Raw genomic sequence first — 13,872 nt, forward strand, 5'->3', positions numbered from 1 at the left:
GTCTCCACCACCCCCTGCCTCAGCCAATAGGACAACAGGAGTTCCCTGAATGCATGCCTCATTTTGCTTGGCAAACTCCTCACCCTTAAGGCCTAAGAGCAGGTATCACCTCTGGTCAGGGCCTATGCTTCCTCCAGGATCCCGAGGCCACAGTGGCCCCTTTTCATGGCACGTTGTTGGGCAGCCAGCAGATCTCCAGACTGTGGGCTTTTTCAGAAAGAGCCTGGATCCCATCCACCCCCATCCTCCTCTCCTTCAGGCTAACAGAGCCAGGTAACTAACTGGTGGTGATTAAGAAGTGCTTGGGTGAATCCTCTCTCCTTGTGACTCTTTGTTTACTTGTTCTGAGCACCTCCCGGGCAGAAATCTTCCGAAGCATCCATCTGGCCACAGTGCTGCACAGATACTTGTTGAAAGAGAAGGAAGTTACCAAGGTGCGACCCCACCCTCCTCCAGGCTTCCCAAGAGTAGCTTAGATGTAGCAAAACCTGCCCCACTTTCTTTGGGCTTCTGTCAATCATAAGATTTACTCCTTATCTTTCAATGAGCAAGCCTGGAGGAGAGAGAGGTGCTCCTGGAATGCAGAGGCAAGTCGCTGGGGAGAGAATTGCGGGGCTCAGCACTGCCTCCCTCCCCACTCTGGGCACTGTTTTGTCGCCTCAAGACCAGCCAAGGGTCTTTGAGTTTAGAGCCTTGAGACTCCAGGAGGGAGTGGGTGTGCTGAGAGCCTCAGGCACAGTGGCCCCTCACTCCCAGCCTCTCCTTTCTCAGGTCCTGTAGCCTTGGTGCCAAGAAGCGGGTTGGGAGGGGAGGGGAGGAAGGCCTGGGCGGCGGAGGGAGTGAGTGGAGCCTCCCAGCCGGGCCGGCGGGCAGGGGGCCGGGGGCGGGGAGCACCGGGGTGCCCGCCCTCCGCCCGCCGGCTCCCCGCCCCTAGCCGCCCGCTTATTAGCCGGCCGCAGCGGAGCTGCTCACACTATCCGCTGCCCGCTCGCTCGCCTGCGCCGTTTGTGACCTCTCCCTCCATGGCGCTCCTCGTGCGGCTGCTGCCACTCACCCTGGCGCTGGCCCTGGGTCCCGCTGCCACCCTGGCGGGCCCTGCCAAGTCGCCTTACCAGCTGGTGCTGCAGCATAGCCGGCTCCGGGGCCGGCAGCACGGGTAAGCTGGCCGCTGGCTGGGGTGGCGGAGGGACGGGCTGGGGCCCGGGACAAAGCCAGCAGCGTGGGGCGCTCCCATAGAGGGACCAGCCCTGAATGGAGTGGAGAGAGGGAGGGGACAGTGGAGGGGAAACCCGCAGCTGAAACTTTGCAGAGGAAGGGGATGGGAGAGATGACCAGCGACCCCATACTCAGGCCAAGAGCATGAGACTGCCCAAGCCGGCTGCCTTTCAGCTTCTCCTCACAGCAAATAGGAGAAAAGGCAAGTTGGCAGCTCTGCCCAGAATCACGTGGAAAGTTGGCCAGGGCAAAGAGGAAGCCCACCTGGCAGTACACATGTTACAGTCCAGCCAGGTCCTTGTCCAGCGCCTCCTGATGTGACCCTGGGGCCACACAAGCTGGTAGTATCCAAGGCCCCCACTTCCCGTTCACCTGGCCTGGCCCTGTGCCAACCACCTGGCACCAGCCAGTGCTCTGGGGGCACAGCCAGGGCAGTAATGGCACTGGGACATCCCCTCCCCTTCCAGATGAAGAGCAAGAGAATTGTATGACCTCACACACATTGTACAGATGGGGAAACTGAGTCCAGAGGGACCACACCACTTTCCCAGGGTCCTGCAGTATGCACTGGAACCAGGATTGGAATCTCTCCTAAAACAACAGCTAGGTTTGTTAACTTGGGGCAGTATCATTGCACATACTCCTCAGGGGCATATCTGCGTAAGAGGATGTGTTGCTTTTAGAAAGCAAACCCAGGCTGAAGGTCCAACCCACTAAAGACAGTAAAGACTTTGGCCAACCTTGGTAGAGGTGGGCAGTATTTCTACGTACCAAGCTCACACAGAGCCAGGCTTAGCGCAGTCTCCAGCCTGCCTGCTTGAGCCAGTTCCTTTCTCACAACCAGGTAGAACTGTATGTGGATAGAGTCACTGTAGTTGTTCAAATGCCATTGGGTTCAGGCATTCGCACCCAGGTAGTGTCCAGACCAGCACGTGACTAAGGAGATATGTGCTCAGATCAAAACTCCTTGTTGGGGGTGACTAGAGCTGACTTCGTTGGGGCTTTACAAAGCCTTGGCTCGCACCCCAGGACTGCTCTGTGGTTGGGTGGTTTTCACGTTACCTCTGCCTGTGGCCTGATGCACTCACTTGGCCTTTCAAGTGCCCAGGGCTGCAGGGAGGGAGACCACTGAGAGAGAGTCTGGCCACTCTGCAGAGTGACATCAAGACAAGCCATACCACAGACTCAGTACTCTCCTTGAAAGAGGAGAACACCATGGATGTCCTGGGGTCTTTGGAGAAGTGGGAGAATCACCTTTGACTTAGGCTGGAGGGAGAGGGGAATGTCAGAAAGAGGAGGAGGATATGAGACATAAAAGTCAAAATATGAGCAACTGGCCTTTCTGTTGTCTCTGCCCAGCTCACCTTTGTCCTTCTGCCCTTCTTGCAAATGAAGCGTGCTATAGTGTCTGCCTGGAAGGTTTGTGTTCCCTCTGTGTCTTAGCCATAAGTAAGGAGAAGACCCCTATAGGATGCCCTGTAGCACTGTCACCTAGCATGGCATCTGTGCACACCACAGTGAAACTTCCCCGAAGGTGTTGATAGGGTTTCACCAAGAACCATAGCAATAGCAAAGCTCTTTCTCCTTAGAGTACCAACCAAAAGCAGGGTGGTTGTTTTTTTATGCAAATGTTCTTTATTATGAATTTCAGATATTAGATCAACTTTATTTCCCCACCCCCCACCCAATATCCCTGCAGGCTAATCCTCTGGATTAACTTCTTGCAGTGCAGTTAGAAAGGTCTTTAGTGATCTGGGATGGGCAGAATGGTCTAGCAGTCACATGTGCACTCCTCCCCCAGGAAGTCTGAGTGCACAGGCCGATGAACTGTGACAAAGTGGTTGCAGGCACAATTGCATTGATTTTGATCTAACTGTCTCTGAAAGTAAAGCAAGGCTGCCTGCCTGGCACATGGGTGTGGCAACCTATGGAAAATGGATAACCTTGTTTGAGTTCCAACCCTCCATTCAAAGTGAAAACTGCTGAAAGGGGAGGGAAAACCTCTTTGCTATCTTAAGGAACTACAGCTGGCTCCAAGATATGAAAGAAGGAATGAGGGTGCCTCGCAGGTATGCAGCCCTGTGTTACCCGTCAGCACCTGGGCATCCACTGTTCATGTTCCCATTTACAGAGGGGGAAGCTGCAGCTTAGTGAGATGGAATGACTTAGTCCAAACACAGAGAGCTGTAGGAGAGTAGTGACGATGGTGTGTCTCTTTACTCCGGCTGTATCTGTGTTGCTATAGGGAAGGAAAAATAACACTGAAAGAGAAGTAAAAGTGCAGTCACACTTCCGAATGTCACCAACCAAAACCGGACTGGATTTCCGGAAGCACTTGATTTTCAAGTCCAAGTTGAACAGCAGAGCTGCTGGGCTTAGGGCCGAAAGTCCAAAAATGGCTTGCTCATTTTGATTAAACTTCGGCATCAGTTTCCTATGTGCACAACTCACCCCTCTCACCCTGATGTGAGACGGGGGCTGGTCACAGCGACCCTCAGCCTCTGCTCCTGTCTCAAAAGGTAGCACCAGTGGAAACACTCCACAGAGGAATGTTGGAGCCGCATCCACAAGAGACTCACTGAAGATTTGCCAAACACCTACAAAATGTTGCAGGGAATTCAACAGTAATTGTTTCCTGCTTGGTCAGATAGAACTTCTGAGGTTGTACACCTAGGGCTGGCGTGTGGCCAGCAGGAACTCTCCAGGGGTTATTTGGGGACTGCTGTACCTTGTGAGTCCCAAACAGCAAACAGAAGCAAGGCAATGTTAGAATCATCTGGGAGCTGTGGGAATTTGACCAAACCCAGCCAGGACTAAGGGGACATGAGCTCTCCTGCCAGCCTGTGGTTTCCTCTCCAGCCTTAACTTCTCTGGCCTTCAGGGTCTTCATTGACTCAGTAGGATTTATGGTGTCTCCTTGGCCCAATCGCCTTTGCCTTGTGAACCACAAACTGGACAAGAGGTGATGGGTGCTACGTGGGCAGAGAGATAAAAGGGTAGCATGCCCTGCCACCCAATAACCTGGCTGTGGGTATTTAAGAACTGACTGACTTCTTGGAGCCCATGTGATGGGTTGGCAGGTATTGACCAAACGGCTTTGTCAGTTCCTTCCTGAAGAATACCAGGCATGTCAAATGATGCCTATTGATTGTATTTTGAAGTAACAGAGGAATTGATGTGAAAACATGACACCTGAACTTCTCTGGGCACATGGGTTGTGTGAAAGCCCACAGCCTCTTCACTCTCCTTTCCTCTGAGTCAGCCAGACAGACAGACTGCCGGCCTCCAGCTCAGGAAGACCCTTCCCAGTGGTCACCACACGGCCACAGCTTCTTCCTTTCCCCGGGAGCCCAGTAAAGGTCCTGCTACCACATGGCCTGGGCATGGCTTGGGTCAGGACTTGGTACACTAGAATGAAATACACAGAAACTGAACTCATGGCTCTGGGAAAGAAGGCTTCTCGCAGAACCCCAGGCATTTGCCCTCAGCCTTTCCAGCGTTCCTGAGAATCCTTCTGAACTGGGTGGTCCTGGGAGCAGTATTATTCTGTTCATTCAGGTTCACCCCAAGCTGCTCCTTCACCCGGGCTGGAGGAAGGCCCCATCTAGAACATAAAAGAAAGGCAGAGCTCCTGTCCTTAAGGTCCTTTGGAAAATAGTTGAAGAGAGGAGACATACTCATCCTGGTCAGTTACAGGATTCTGTTTGGTACCCAGGGTCAAACAAGGGCTGTGTCGTGGGTCAGAGGTAAAAGAGTGTCACCTGGAGCACCAGAAACAGGCTTTCTGGGGGAAGTGGACTTGAGCTGGGGCCTAAGTATGAATGACAGAGTTCAATGGGAAAGCATCTCTTACCAAGATCCTGATGTCAGCCGGCCAGCTGTGCTCTCTAATTTCCAGGGTGGCACTTAGATAGGTGTGTTTGGGAACCAGGCAGCTAGCCTAGGGATGGAAAGTATGTGTCTATGTGGAGCTGCCTGGGAGGTGCGGGGACCCAGGCCTTGGCCTCCCATCATGACAGCAGGGCTGCCAGTGTGCACTGGGTGCCAGGTTAGAGCCCTGGGACAGTTTGGCTCCATGTGGGGTGGAGATGCAGAGAAAGGCCAGGGGTTTCTCAGAAAGTTGCTTTATTTACTTAGCAAACGCACAACTTTTCCTTAGCTAGTTGTGTCCATCAGTAACAGGCAATCTAAAAGTTTTAAGATGCCTGACCAGGCAGTGGTGCAGTGAATAGAGCGTCATACTGGGATGCGGAAGACCAAGGTTTGAGACCCCGAGGTTGCCAGCTTGAGCGTGGGCTCATCTGGTTTGAGCAAAGCTCACCAGCTTGGACCCAAGGTCGCTGGCTCAAGCAAGGGGTTACTCGGTCTGCTGAAGGCCTGTGTTCAAGGCACATATGAGAAAGCAATCAATGAACAACTAAGGTGTCGCAACGAAAAACTGATGATTGATGCTTCTCATCTCTCTTCGTTCCTATCTCTGTCCCTATCTATGCCTCTCTCTGACTCTCTTTCTGTCTCTGTAAAAAAATAAATAAAAATAAAGTAAAAGTTTTAAGATGATTTTATTTCCATTTACTGAATGTCCCTGCCAATGAAGGATACTTAGGTGAAGAAATTATGTCCATGTGTGATGTACGGGGGCAGTTTTTAGTTGGGAGGGAAACTTCTGGGAGGCTGATGAAAACCTGGCTCAGGAGCATCAGCATCTGTCCCCAACCACGCCCAGGCACCGAGACTGAGATGACTATGTCTTCTCCACGTGTGGGATGCTCTGATGAACCAGGCGGCCCTGGGTGGGAAGTACGTGTGTGTGTGGGGGGGGGGGGGTGGACATGCTGATCATCTTGTTAACCTTGCTGCTCCATTTGCAGCCCCAATGTGTGTGCTGTGCAGAAGCTCATCGGCACCAACAAAAAGTACTTCACCAACTGCAAGCAGTGGTACCAGAGGAAAATCTGTGGCAAATCTACGTGAGTATCTGTCACCACCCGAGACCACCAGCCACCAAGGGGGCTGGGCTCCGTGTCCACCTGCTGCAGGCCCCCTCCACTCTGGGCCAGCCTTCTGAAGGGTCAGGCTGCCTAAAGCAGCGTGAGATGCATGTGCAAACATGTCGGTGAACTGGATGCTTGGGAGTGGCTGTGTGAGCAAGCTGGCCAGTTTTGTTTTGCATTTTTAAGGCTCCTGATGAGACTTGGCTACATATTTCAGGGCTGATTTGAGATTACAAGAAGCACGAACCGTGGTGTGACTGTGTGTGTATGGGTTTCTTAATCCAAACTAAATGATACAAATATCATCATTATGGAGAAGCCACTAGCCTGTGACTCTGGGAAAGAACACCCAGTGGGGAACTGCTCTGCAGTCCTAGGAGGACACCCCAGAAAGACTCGGAGTGCCTAAAAATCTGCACATCGCGAGTCAGCATAGCATATTAACACAGGCTTGGACACCCCAATTTAAACCCTGGCTTTGCTGCTTCCCTGGGAAGTTGTTTCACCTTGCAGCCCGCGGTGACTTACCCCATCTGTAAAATGGGAATAACAGTAGGATGACCTCAAGGGATGATTAATGAGGATTGAATGAAATAATGCTTGTGAGAGGCTACCTGCTATTTTTATTTCCCCTAGAACTTGCAAATCTAGGTCACAAGAACAGAAGCGAGAGCGCCAGTGGGGTGTGGACCAGTATGGTTACTGTGGGGCTTGCTGGTGCCTCTGTCAGCTCACAGGGAAGCAGCTTCCCCCCGGCCGCCTGCTGCACGGTGGAAACAGGGTGACATGCTTGTACTAACAGGATTCCGGGGAAACCTAATCTGTTTTGGCATCGACCGTCAACAGATCTCAAAACTGGCTGTCTCCTGCAGACAGAAAGATGTGCTATGTAAAACCTGAGCAACTTGTGAGGGCCTGACCTTCCTCTTGTCTGCAGAATAGGAAGATTAAGAGCCTCTAAGCTGCTGTCTTGAACGCTTTTCCATGTTAGAGGTTTTTTTAAAGTATCACTCATAACATTGCTTTTGAGCAGATAGCTCTTTCAGTTTCATAACCAACGGAGGGAAGGGAGAATGCTGTTTCTTTAAAATGGACATGGAAATATAGTAACTATCCCAACTGCAATCCTTATTATGTTAGTCAGTTGTCCATGCTAGTATGAATCAAGGGTATTAGAGATTGTGGCAGAGCTGTGGTGAGACCGACAGCTCCCTGGGAGCCGCCAAGGGCAGGTCTGTGATGGCTGGCTCCCCACTTGACCAAGCCCGGCTTCAGAGCTAAGCGTAGAGTAAGCGAGCTAAGAGAACACACCTCCCAGTTCAGTGAAAAAGACCCAGTAATAATTCTTGCTGCTATAGACAATAGAGATTATGCAAGTTCTGGGTCACACATACTTTCACAGTGCCCAAGCTTAAAAAAAAAAACACAAAACACCATATATATATCCCTTTAGTACTCTGATTTTTCCCATGCACATACATTATGTGCTTAAATAAACAGTTAATCACCTAAATGCCAAGTCAGGCCCCATATAATTGCTTCTTGGAAGGTCACCAAAGCATCTGTACCAAGCAAACAGCTCTTCTGCATGTCAGAGCCTGGGTTTCAAAGATCTCTACCTTTGGGTTAGTACTGGTTTCCCTAAAAATGGGACCTACTGGTGATGTCAAGCTGGTGCAGGGGTGGCGTTGGCCGTGGTACTCCAGGTGGCCCTGTGTTGAGGCATTGGCCTGAGTAGTCAACAGTAGACGTTGATGGCTGCCGTTCCCCGGCAGGGCCCGGGCTGACCCTGCTGTCGACGGTGAGTCGCCTTGGCTTGTTGGCTCTCACACCTGCATCCTTCACTGTCTGTGTGCCGGGACATGGTGCAGGCAGCACAGTGGTGTGCTGGCCACATGTTCTGATGACCCAGTTTTCCCCGCCAGGCAAGTTTGGCTTCAAGAGTGTGGCCATGCAATGGTGCAGCCCCTCACACCAGTGAGTGCAGGGTGTGTGGGCATTTGGTGGGGTGTGGGTGCAGAGAGCGAGGTGTATGGTGGAGTCAGCAGAGCCCGGTGCCAGGGCCCTGCCATCGACCTGGCCTTGCAGAGCCAGAAGGGACGATGTGCACATGCAGCGCTTCCTGTGGCTGTGGCGTTGGGTAGCTTCAAAAGAGGAAATGAGGATAGGAAAACATGAGTTGATATAAAACTTTATGATCTGGGACAAGAGGGTCCCTTCCTGGAACATCATGTGCACGTTGGGAAGGTGGAGCTGAGTTGGGAGAGGTCCAGAGAACCAGCGAGGGAAAGGGGAAGCAGTTGAACTCATCTCCATTGCCCCCAAGAGCGCTGAGAAAGAGCAGCCTCGCCATTCACCGGTGCACCCAGGACGAGACCTGCGTCAGAGCTGCCATCTGGCCCCCAGGAATTAAGTGCTGTGGGCAGTCAGGAAGAGAAGGGGGAGGGGGAGCTGTACTGCCTGGAGTTTTGTCATCCTGGTGAAAATGGGTCCCTAAGTACATTTATTTGAGTGAGGACCAGAGTGGGAAACCGGAGCATGGAGGTGGGTGGAACGGATGACTGTCACCAGGGGTCAACTTGGGCAGTGGGAACTTTCTCACCAAGACTCCAGGGAAGCCTGACCAGGTGGTGGAGCAGAGGACAGAGTGTCGAACTGGGACGCAGAGGACCCAGGTTCAAGGCCCTGAGGTCACCAGCTTGACCATAGGCTCATCTGGTTTGAGCAAAGCTCACCAGCTTGAGCCTGGGGTCACTGGCTTGGGCAAGGGGTTACTGGGTCTGCTGTAGCCCTCCGGTCAAGGCACAGATGAGAAAGCAATCAATGAACAACTAAGGTGCCGCAACAAAGAATTGATGCTTCTCATCTCTCCCCCTTCCTGTCTGTCTGTCCTTATCTGTCCCTTTCTCTGTCTCTGTCACCAAAAAAAAAAAAAAAAGACTCTAGGGAAGACAGATGTGGGAGCAGAAGTGTATGTTGGGGTGAAAGGGAGCAGTGTCACAGGGAAGGGGGCAGCACAGGTAACCAAGGAACCCAAGATTAAGGAGAACTTGAATTTGAAAGCAGAAAAGTAACACCAAGTTTGGGGTGTGAGGGATGTGTGTGCATGTGAAGACTTGGTAGTGTCAGGTCACACAGAGACCTGGGAGCCTAGAGCCACCTCCCTGGGGGAAGGGTGGGGACTGGCCACACTTAGCACTCCCCTCAGGGGACATTGCATTGCCTCACACAATAACTTTTCTGCATTTCCTAAGGGAGAAGAACGAGAGACTTTGGTTGCTATTTGTCAAGCCAACATATGGACTTTATTACTGGATGAGGTTTCCAGTGGGCCTCTATTTAGTGACTTGAGTAAATTTTATTACTTGGAAATTTAAGTTAGCTTTTATTTCAGATCCTAAACATCATTATAGTAATACAATAGCTAATCAAACAAAGAGAGTTATGAGGGAGACAGCACCCCACTCTGATTCTAGGCCCCAGTCTGATCAGCAACCATAAAACTTTTACATGCAGCTGCTTGAGCAGCGGTGCAGGAAATTGTGGTCAGGCAGCCTTGCTGCCTCTCAACAGGCTTCCTTTGTGCAAACCCCAGCGAGAGGGAGACCAAGGTAACAGCCAAGTTGGCGTTGACATCATGCGGCTGTAAAAGTCATTGCAGGAGCTCAGACATCGTAAATGTGGCACCGGGAGGCCCATGGGAACTGGCAGGTTGGAGTGGCAGCTGTCCATTCTAAATGTCTTGAAGTTGTTTCACAAATGACACATTTCACAAGTGCAATAGCCCTTCTCCAGAGCCAAGATGAGCTGGCAGGACACTCCCCTTTCTCTAGTAGCAGGCGATGCTTTGCCCAAGGGCTGAAATATTAATGACTTCAGCACTGCATTAAAGCTTAGAAGTCGGCCTCTTCCCAAAGCCAGCTGGTGTATGGATGAGCTGTGAATCAGAAGGCAGGCCTTCTAGTAGGTCTCAGTCTGCCAGGGCAACCAGGGACATTGCAGTGACGCTAAAGAAGAATCCTCCTTGTCCTCCCTTTCCTGTGTCCCACAACCTTGGCCCCAAGAGGAAAAAGACAATGGTGAGAAGCCATCTAGGGAAACCAGGCTGTCCCCAAACGGTATGCCAGCCCCTCCTTCCCTGTTCTGCCAGAGGGGGACCCACAGGTAATCTGCTCTGAAATAGCTGAGATTTGACATACACTCAACACCAGAGGTTCACCAAAGACCTCTGTTGGGCAGGGCTTCCGAAAGGTTCTGTCCCATTCCACAAACTCCTAGTAGGGAGCTGAGCTAACATGGAATTTTTGTTCTGTTGAGTATTTTCATGAATCCAGGTACCATCTCGGGTTAGACCCTTTGGTGGGAAAAATAAAGATCCCCTAAATATGTCTGTATCCTAATCTCTGACCCTATGCACATGTTCCTTTACAAGGAAAAAGAAACTTTGCAGATATGATTAAGTTAAGGACCTCTAGAGGGGGTAGATTGTCCAGGATTATCAGGGAGTCCAGTGTAATCTGAAAGGCCCTTATAAGAGGGAGGCAAGAGGGTCAGAGTCACAGAAGGACATATGACAAGGAAAACTGAAATTGGAGTGATGTGGCCACATGCCAAGAAATGCAGGCAACCTCTAGAAGCTGGAAAAGATAAGGAACGGATTTTTCCCAAGAGCCACTAGAAGGAATTCAGCCTTTGATTTAAGCTTCATACAGCCAGTTTATGACTCTTAACATCCAGAGTTGTAAGAAAATAAATTTGTGTTGTTTTAAGCTACTAAAATTGTGATGATTTGTTATGGCAACAATGAGAAACTAATACAGGCCCTATCTACTGAATTATTTATATATAGATGTGTTATGGGAGATTAATTACAATGTGATTTGATCAGTGGTCTCATGTAGGACATTACTTTCAGTGAAGTTATTAACTTAACTTTAATTTTAAAGTTTCAACCTGGAATTTTAGAAGAAGCTCAGCAATTGAGCATCAGTAAATATCAAGCATCTGTTTAGTAACTTTACTATGGAAACTCACTCGGTTCTCGCAATTACCCTATCAGATCAGTATGGTTGTCAGTCCATTTACAGAGGGGGAAACTGAGGCTCAGAAGCCTAAGCAATCTGTTCAAAGTCACCGCTAGCAAGTGGCAGATTCCTAGGAGGGAGTCCCAGTGTACCCAGGGACTCTGCTGCCCCCATTGTTCTAGCGACTAATGTCAGTAATCCACAAGTGAGCAGCCCCATAGGGCCTGGGTGAATTGTCCAGATTTCTCTCTACGGCCCTAAGAAGTCCTTCTCAGGGTCAACAGAGGCCATTTGGCCCAGAGTCATCAACCTTCTCCTGGTTGATCACCCCAGTCTGTTGTCATTCTGATCCCCTGCTACAAGGGGCCTCCCCAACACCCCTCGTGAGATGATGAAGGGCATGGGAACTGAGAAGACACAGTCAGCATCCAGGAGCCCCCAGAATGCCCTCACAGACTGCACAGGACAGTCTCATCGCTAACCAAGCTGCACCCCTAGCGGGGTCTTTGGGGATGGACAGTAGGTTAAAACAAGCCCTTTTTCAATGGCAGGCTCAAGATTTTGATGTTCTACTGGGAGCCTCCAGAAAGCTCAGCTGAGTTTCCAAGGCCAGTGATTCTGAAAATAAACCACTCGAGGCAGCCAGTGTGTGGGGCATGTTAAATGTCTAGACATCATTGGTCTGTGTTTGATCCACGATTCCTCTTGGAGATCGTGACACACGAAACAATTTACCTTCTGTCATAGGAAGCCAGCTCTCAGTCTCCGTTCCTTGCTCCACGTACACCCAGAGTCTAATTCATCTATAGGGTATCTACAGCCTCTCTTCCTGGCCAGAAGCATGAAGCATACGTAATGGAGAGTGAATGTTTTAATTTCTTAAATTAACTTCTTGGAAAATTATAGTGCTCACAAATATTAGAGGATATTTCAGAATGAATATGAAGCTGTAAAATATCCCCTAATTTTTGTGAGCAGTGTATTTGAGTGAAACACCAATAATTCTCTCTTAATCTAATCACAAGCAGACATTTGGGAGGGGACTGCACTGACACTATCTTTGCACGCTCCCCCAGTTGACCTTCCCTCACTTTCTTCCTCAAATTGTTCTTCTGACTGGGGAAGCTGGGACAAAAAATTAGTGTCTCATTGATGTAGAGAACATGCTTTTTCTTTTTCTGGCCTAAGGATTTTACTTACTGTACTGTGTCAGGCCAAGGAGAGCCAGGAGCCTTCCACTGGAACAACCTTTGCCACTGAGATTCGATTCAGAGACCAACAAATTGGTTCTCTGTGCAGAGAAGCCCAGGAACTGGGGAGATTCAGATGGGGGCTCCCTGTAGTGTCCATCTTTGGCTGTCTTCATCCTAGACAGATGGCATCAGGCCCATGGCCCTGTGGTCACCCCAGCCTGATCTGCTTACAGCATATGTGCCCACCAGGGCCAGAGCGGCACACTGGGCTGAGAACAGACTTCTTGTTCAGAGAGACTTGGTCAAGATTATCTCAATGGGCTGTCTTCTGGGTCTTCAGAAGCAGTTGCTCTCTGCTTCTCTGGGGCCCCGCAGACAGATTCTGAGAGGAGCTGGTGTTGGGGCTGCTGGGAGAAGGGCAGCTGCCAGCTGTGGAAGCATCTCAACCTGGCAGTAAGGCTGCCAGGCTCAAGCCGAGAGGCATGGCTTACACCTGCTCATCTAGAGAGTGCCAGGGATGCCAGACTGGGCAGCAGGAGGGTAAAGGAGGGAGAGATCATCAGGGTGAGAGGATTGGGAGAGAGCTTCCTGGCAGAGAACCAAGAAAAAGCCTTCAGCTAGGGGACTGAGCTGTGCTGGGGCTGGTGTGCCACCCACATCCAGCTACTGGGGAACATGGGTGCAGAAAACCCATCGGGAGAGGCACAGTGAATGCTGACGAGGGTTAGTTCTGATCACATTGGAGAGAACACCTGTGTCTTCTCATTGTCAAACTTTCCAAATCAGTCTGCCTTCCCCCAAATCTGTGCATTATAAAGAGCAAGGGGAAAGGGAGTGGACCTGCTGAAATTTGAGGAGAGTCCTAGATCTGCCCCTCCCTCGCTGTGACCTCGTTACCCCTTTGTCCCTCAGAGCCTGCAGCTTTCTGATTCTACCCTAAGTGTTCTGCACACAGAGACTTTGCACAGGTCTGTACCTCCGCCCCAGCTCTCTGTCTCTCCTATTGTTCTCACCCCCCCACACACATACACACACACATACACTAGGCCACAGGAACCAGTTTACACTTGGGGAGTTGCTTTTCTTTTGTCCTCGGTGAAATCTGATGAAGTCACCTGAATTGTGAGCTCTTGGGTGGATTTTTGGGGCAGAACTTAAGTGCTGACGCCCTGGAAGAAGAGCCGTCTCCTGGCGAGTCACATGGCTCACCAGGCAGCGCGGCTGGGGGCTCCATGGCAGGGAGCGTGTGGCACCCATGTGCACAGAGTCCCCAGAAATAAGGAAGGCTTTGAGGAGAAGACCTAGCCTCCAGTTGTGCTTCTCCACCTTCATTAATGTCACCCAGGCACTTCTGAAAAGAAACTAAGCTTTGGGGGACTTAACCTTATGCCACCCCCACCCCCAACCCAGCCACAGAACCCTGGTATTTCTCAAGGAAAGCCTAAG

The 13,872-nt window shown here is 50.7% G+C and overlaps 1 protein-coding gene across 1 annotated transcript in view; it reads left to right on the plus strand.

The window, feature by feature from the left end:
- The first annotated feature begins 967 nt into the window (after positions 1 to 967).
- The window catches only part of TGFBI (transforming growth factor beta induced), a 35,953-nt gene continuing 23,048 nt past the window's right edge, over positions 968 to 13,872 (plus strand). The window contains exons 1-2 of the mRNA XM_066343513.1: positions 968 to 1,156; positions 6,087 to 6,185. Coding sequence (XP_066199610.1) covers positions 1,023 to 1,156; positions 6,087 to 6,185 — 233 coding nt within the window. The 5' untranslated portion in view covers positions 968 to 1,022. The remainder of the gene's footprint in view (positions 1,157 to 6,086; positions 6,186 to 13,872) is intronic.

The sequence above is a fragment of the Saccopteryx leptura genome, chromosome 6, assembly GCF_036850995.1.
Source record: "Saccopteryx leptura isolate mSacLep1 chromosome 6, mSacLep1_pri_phased_curated, whole genome shotgun sequence".
In the NCBI taxonomy this organism is placed as follows: domain Eukaryota; kingdom Metazoa; phylum Chordata; class Mammalia; order Chiroptera; family Emballonuridae; genus Saccopteryx; species Saccopteryx leptura.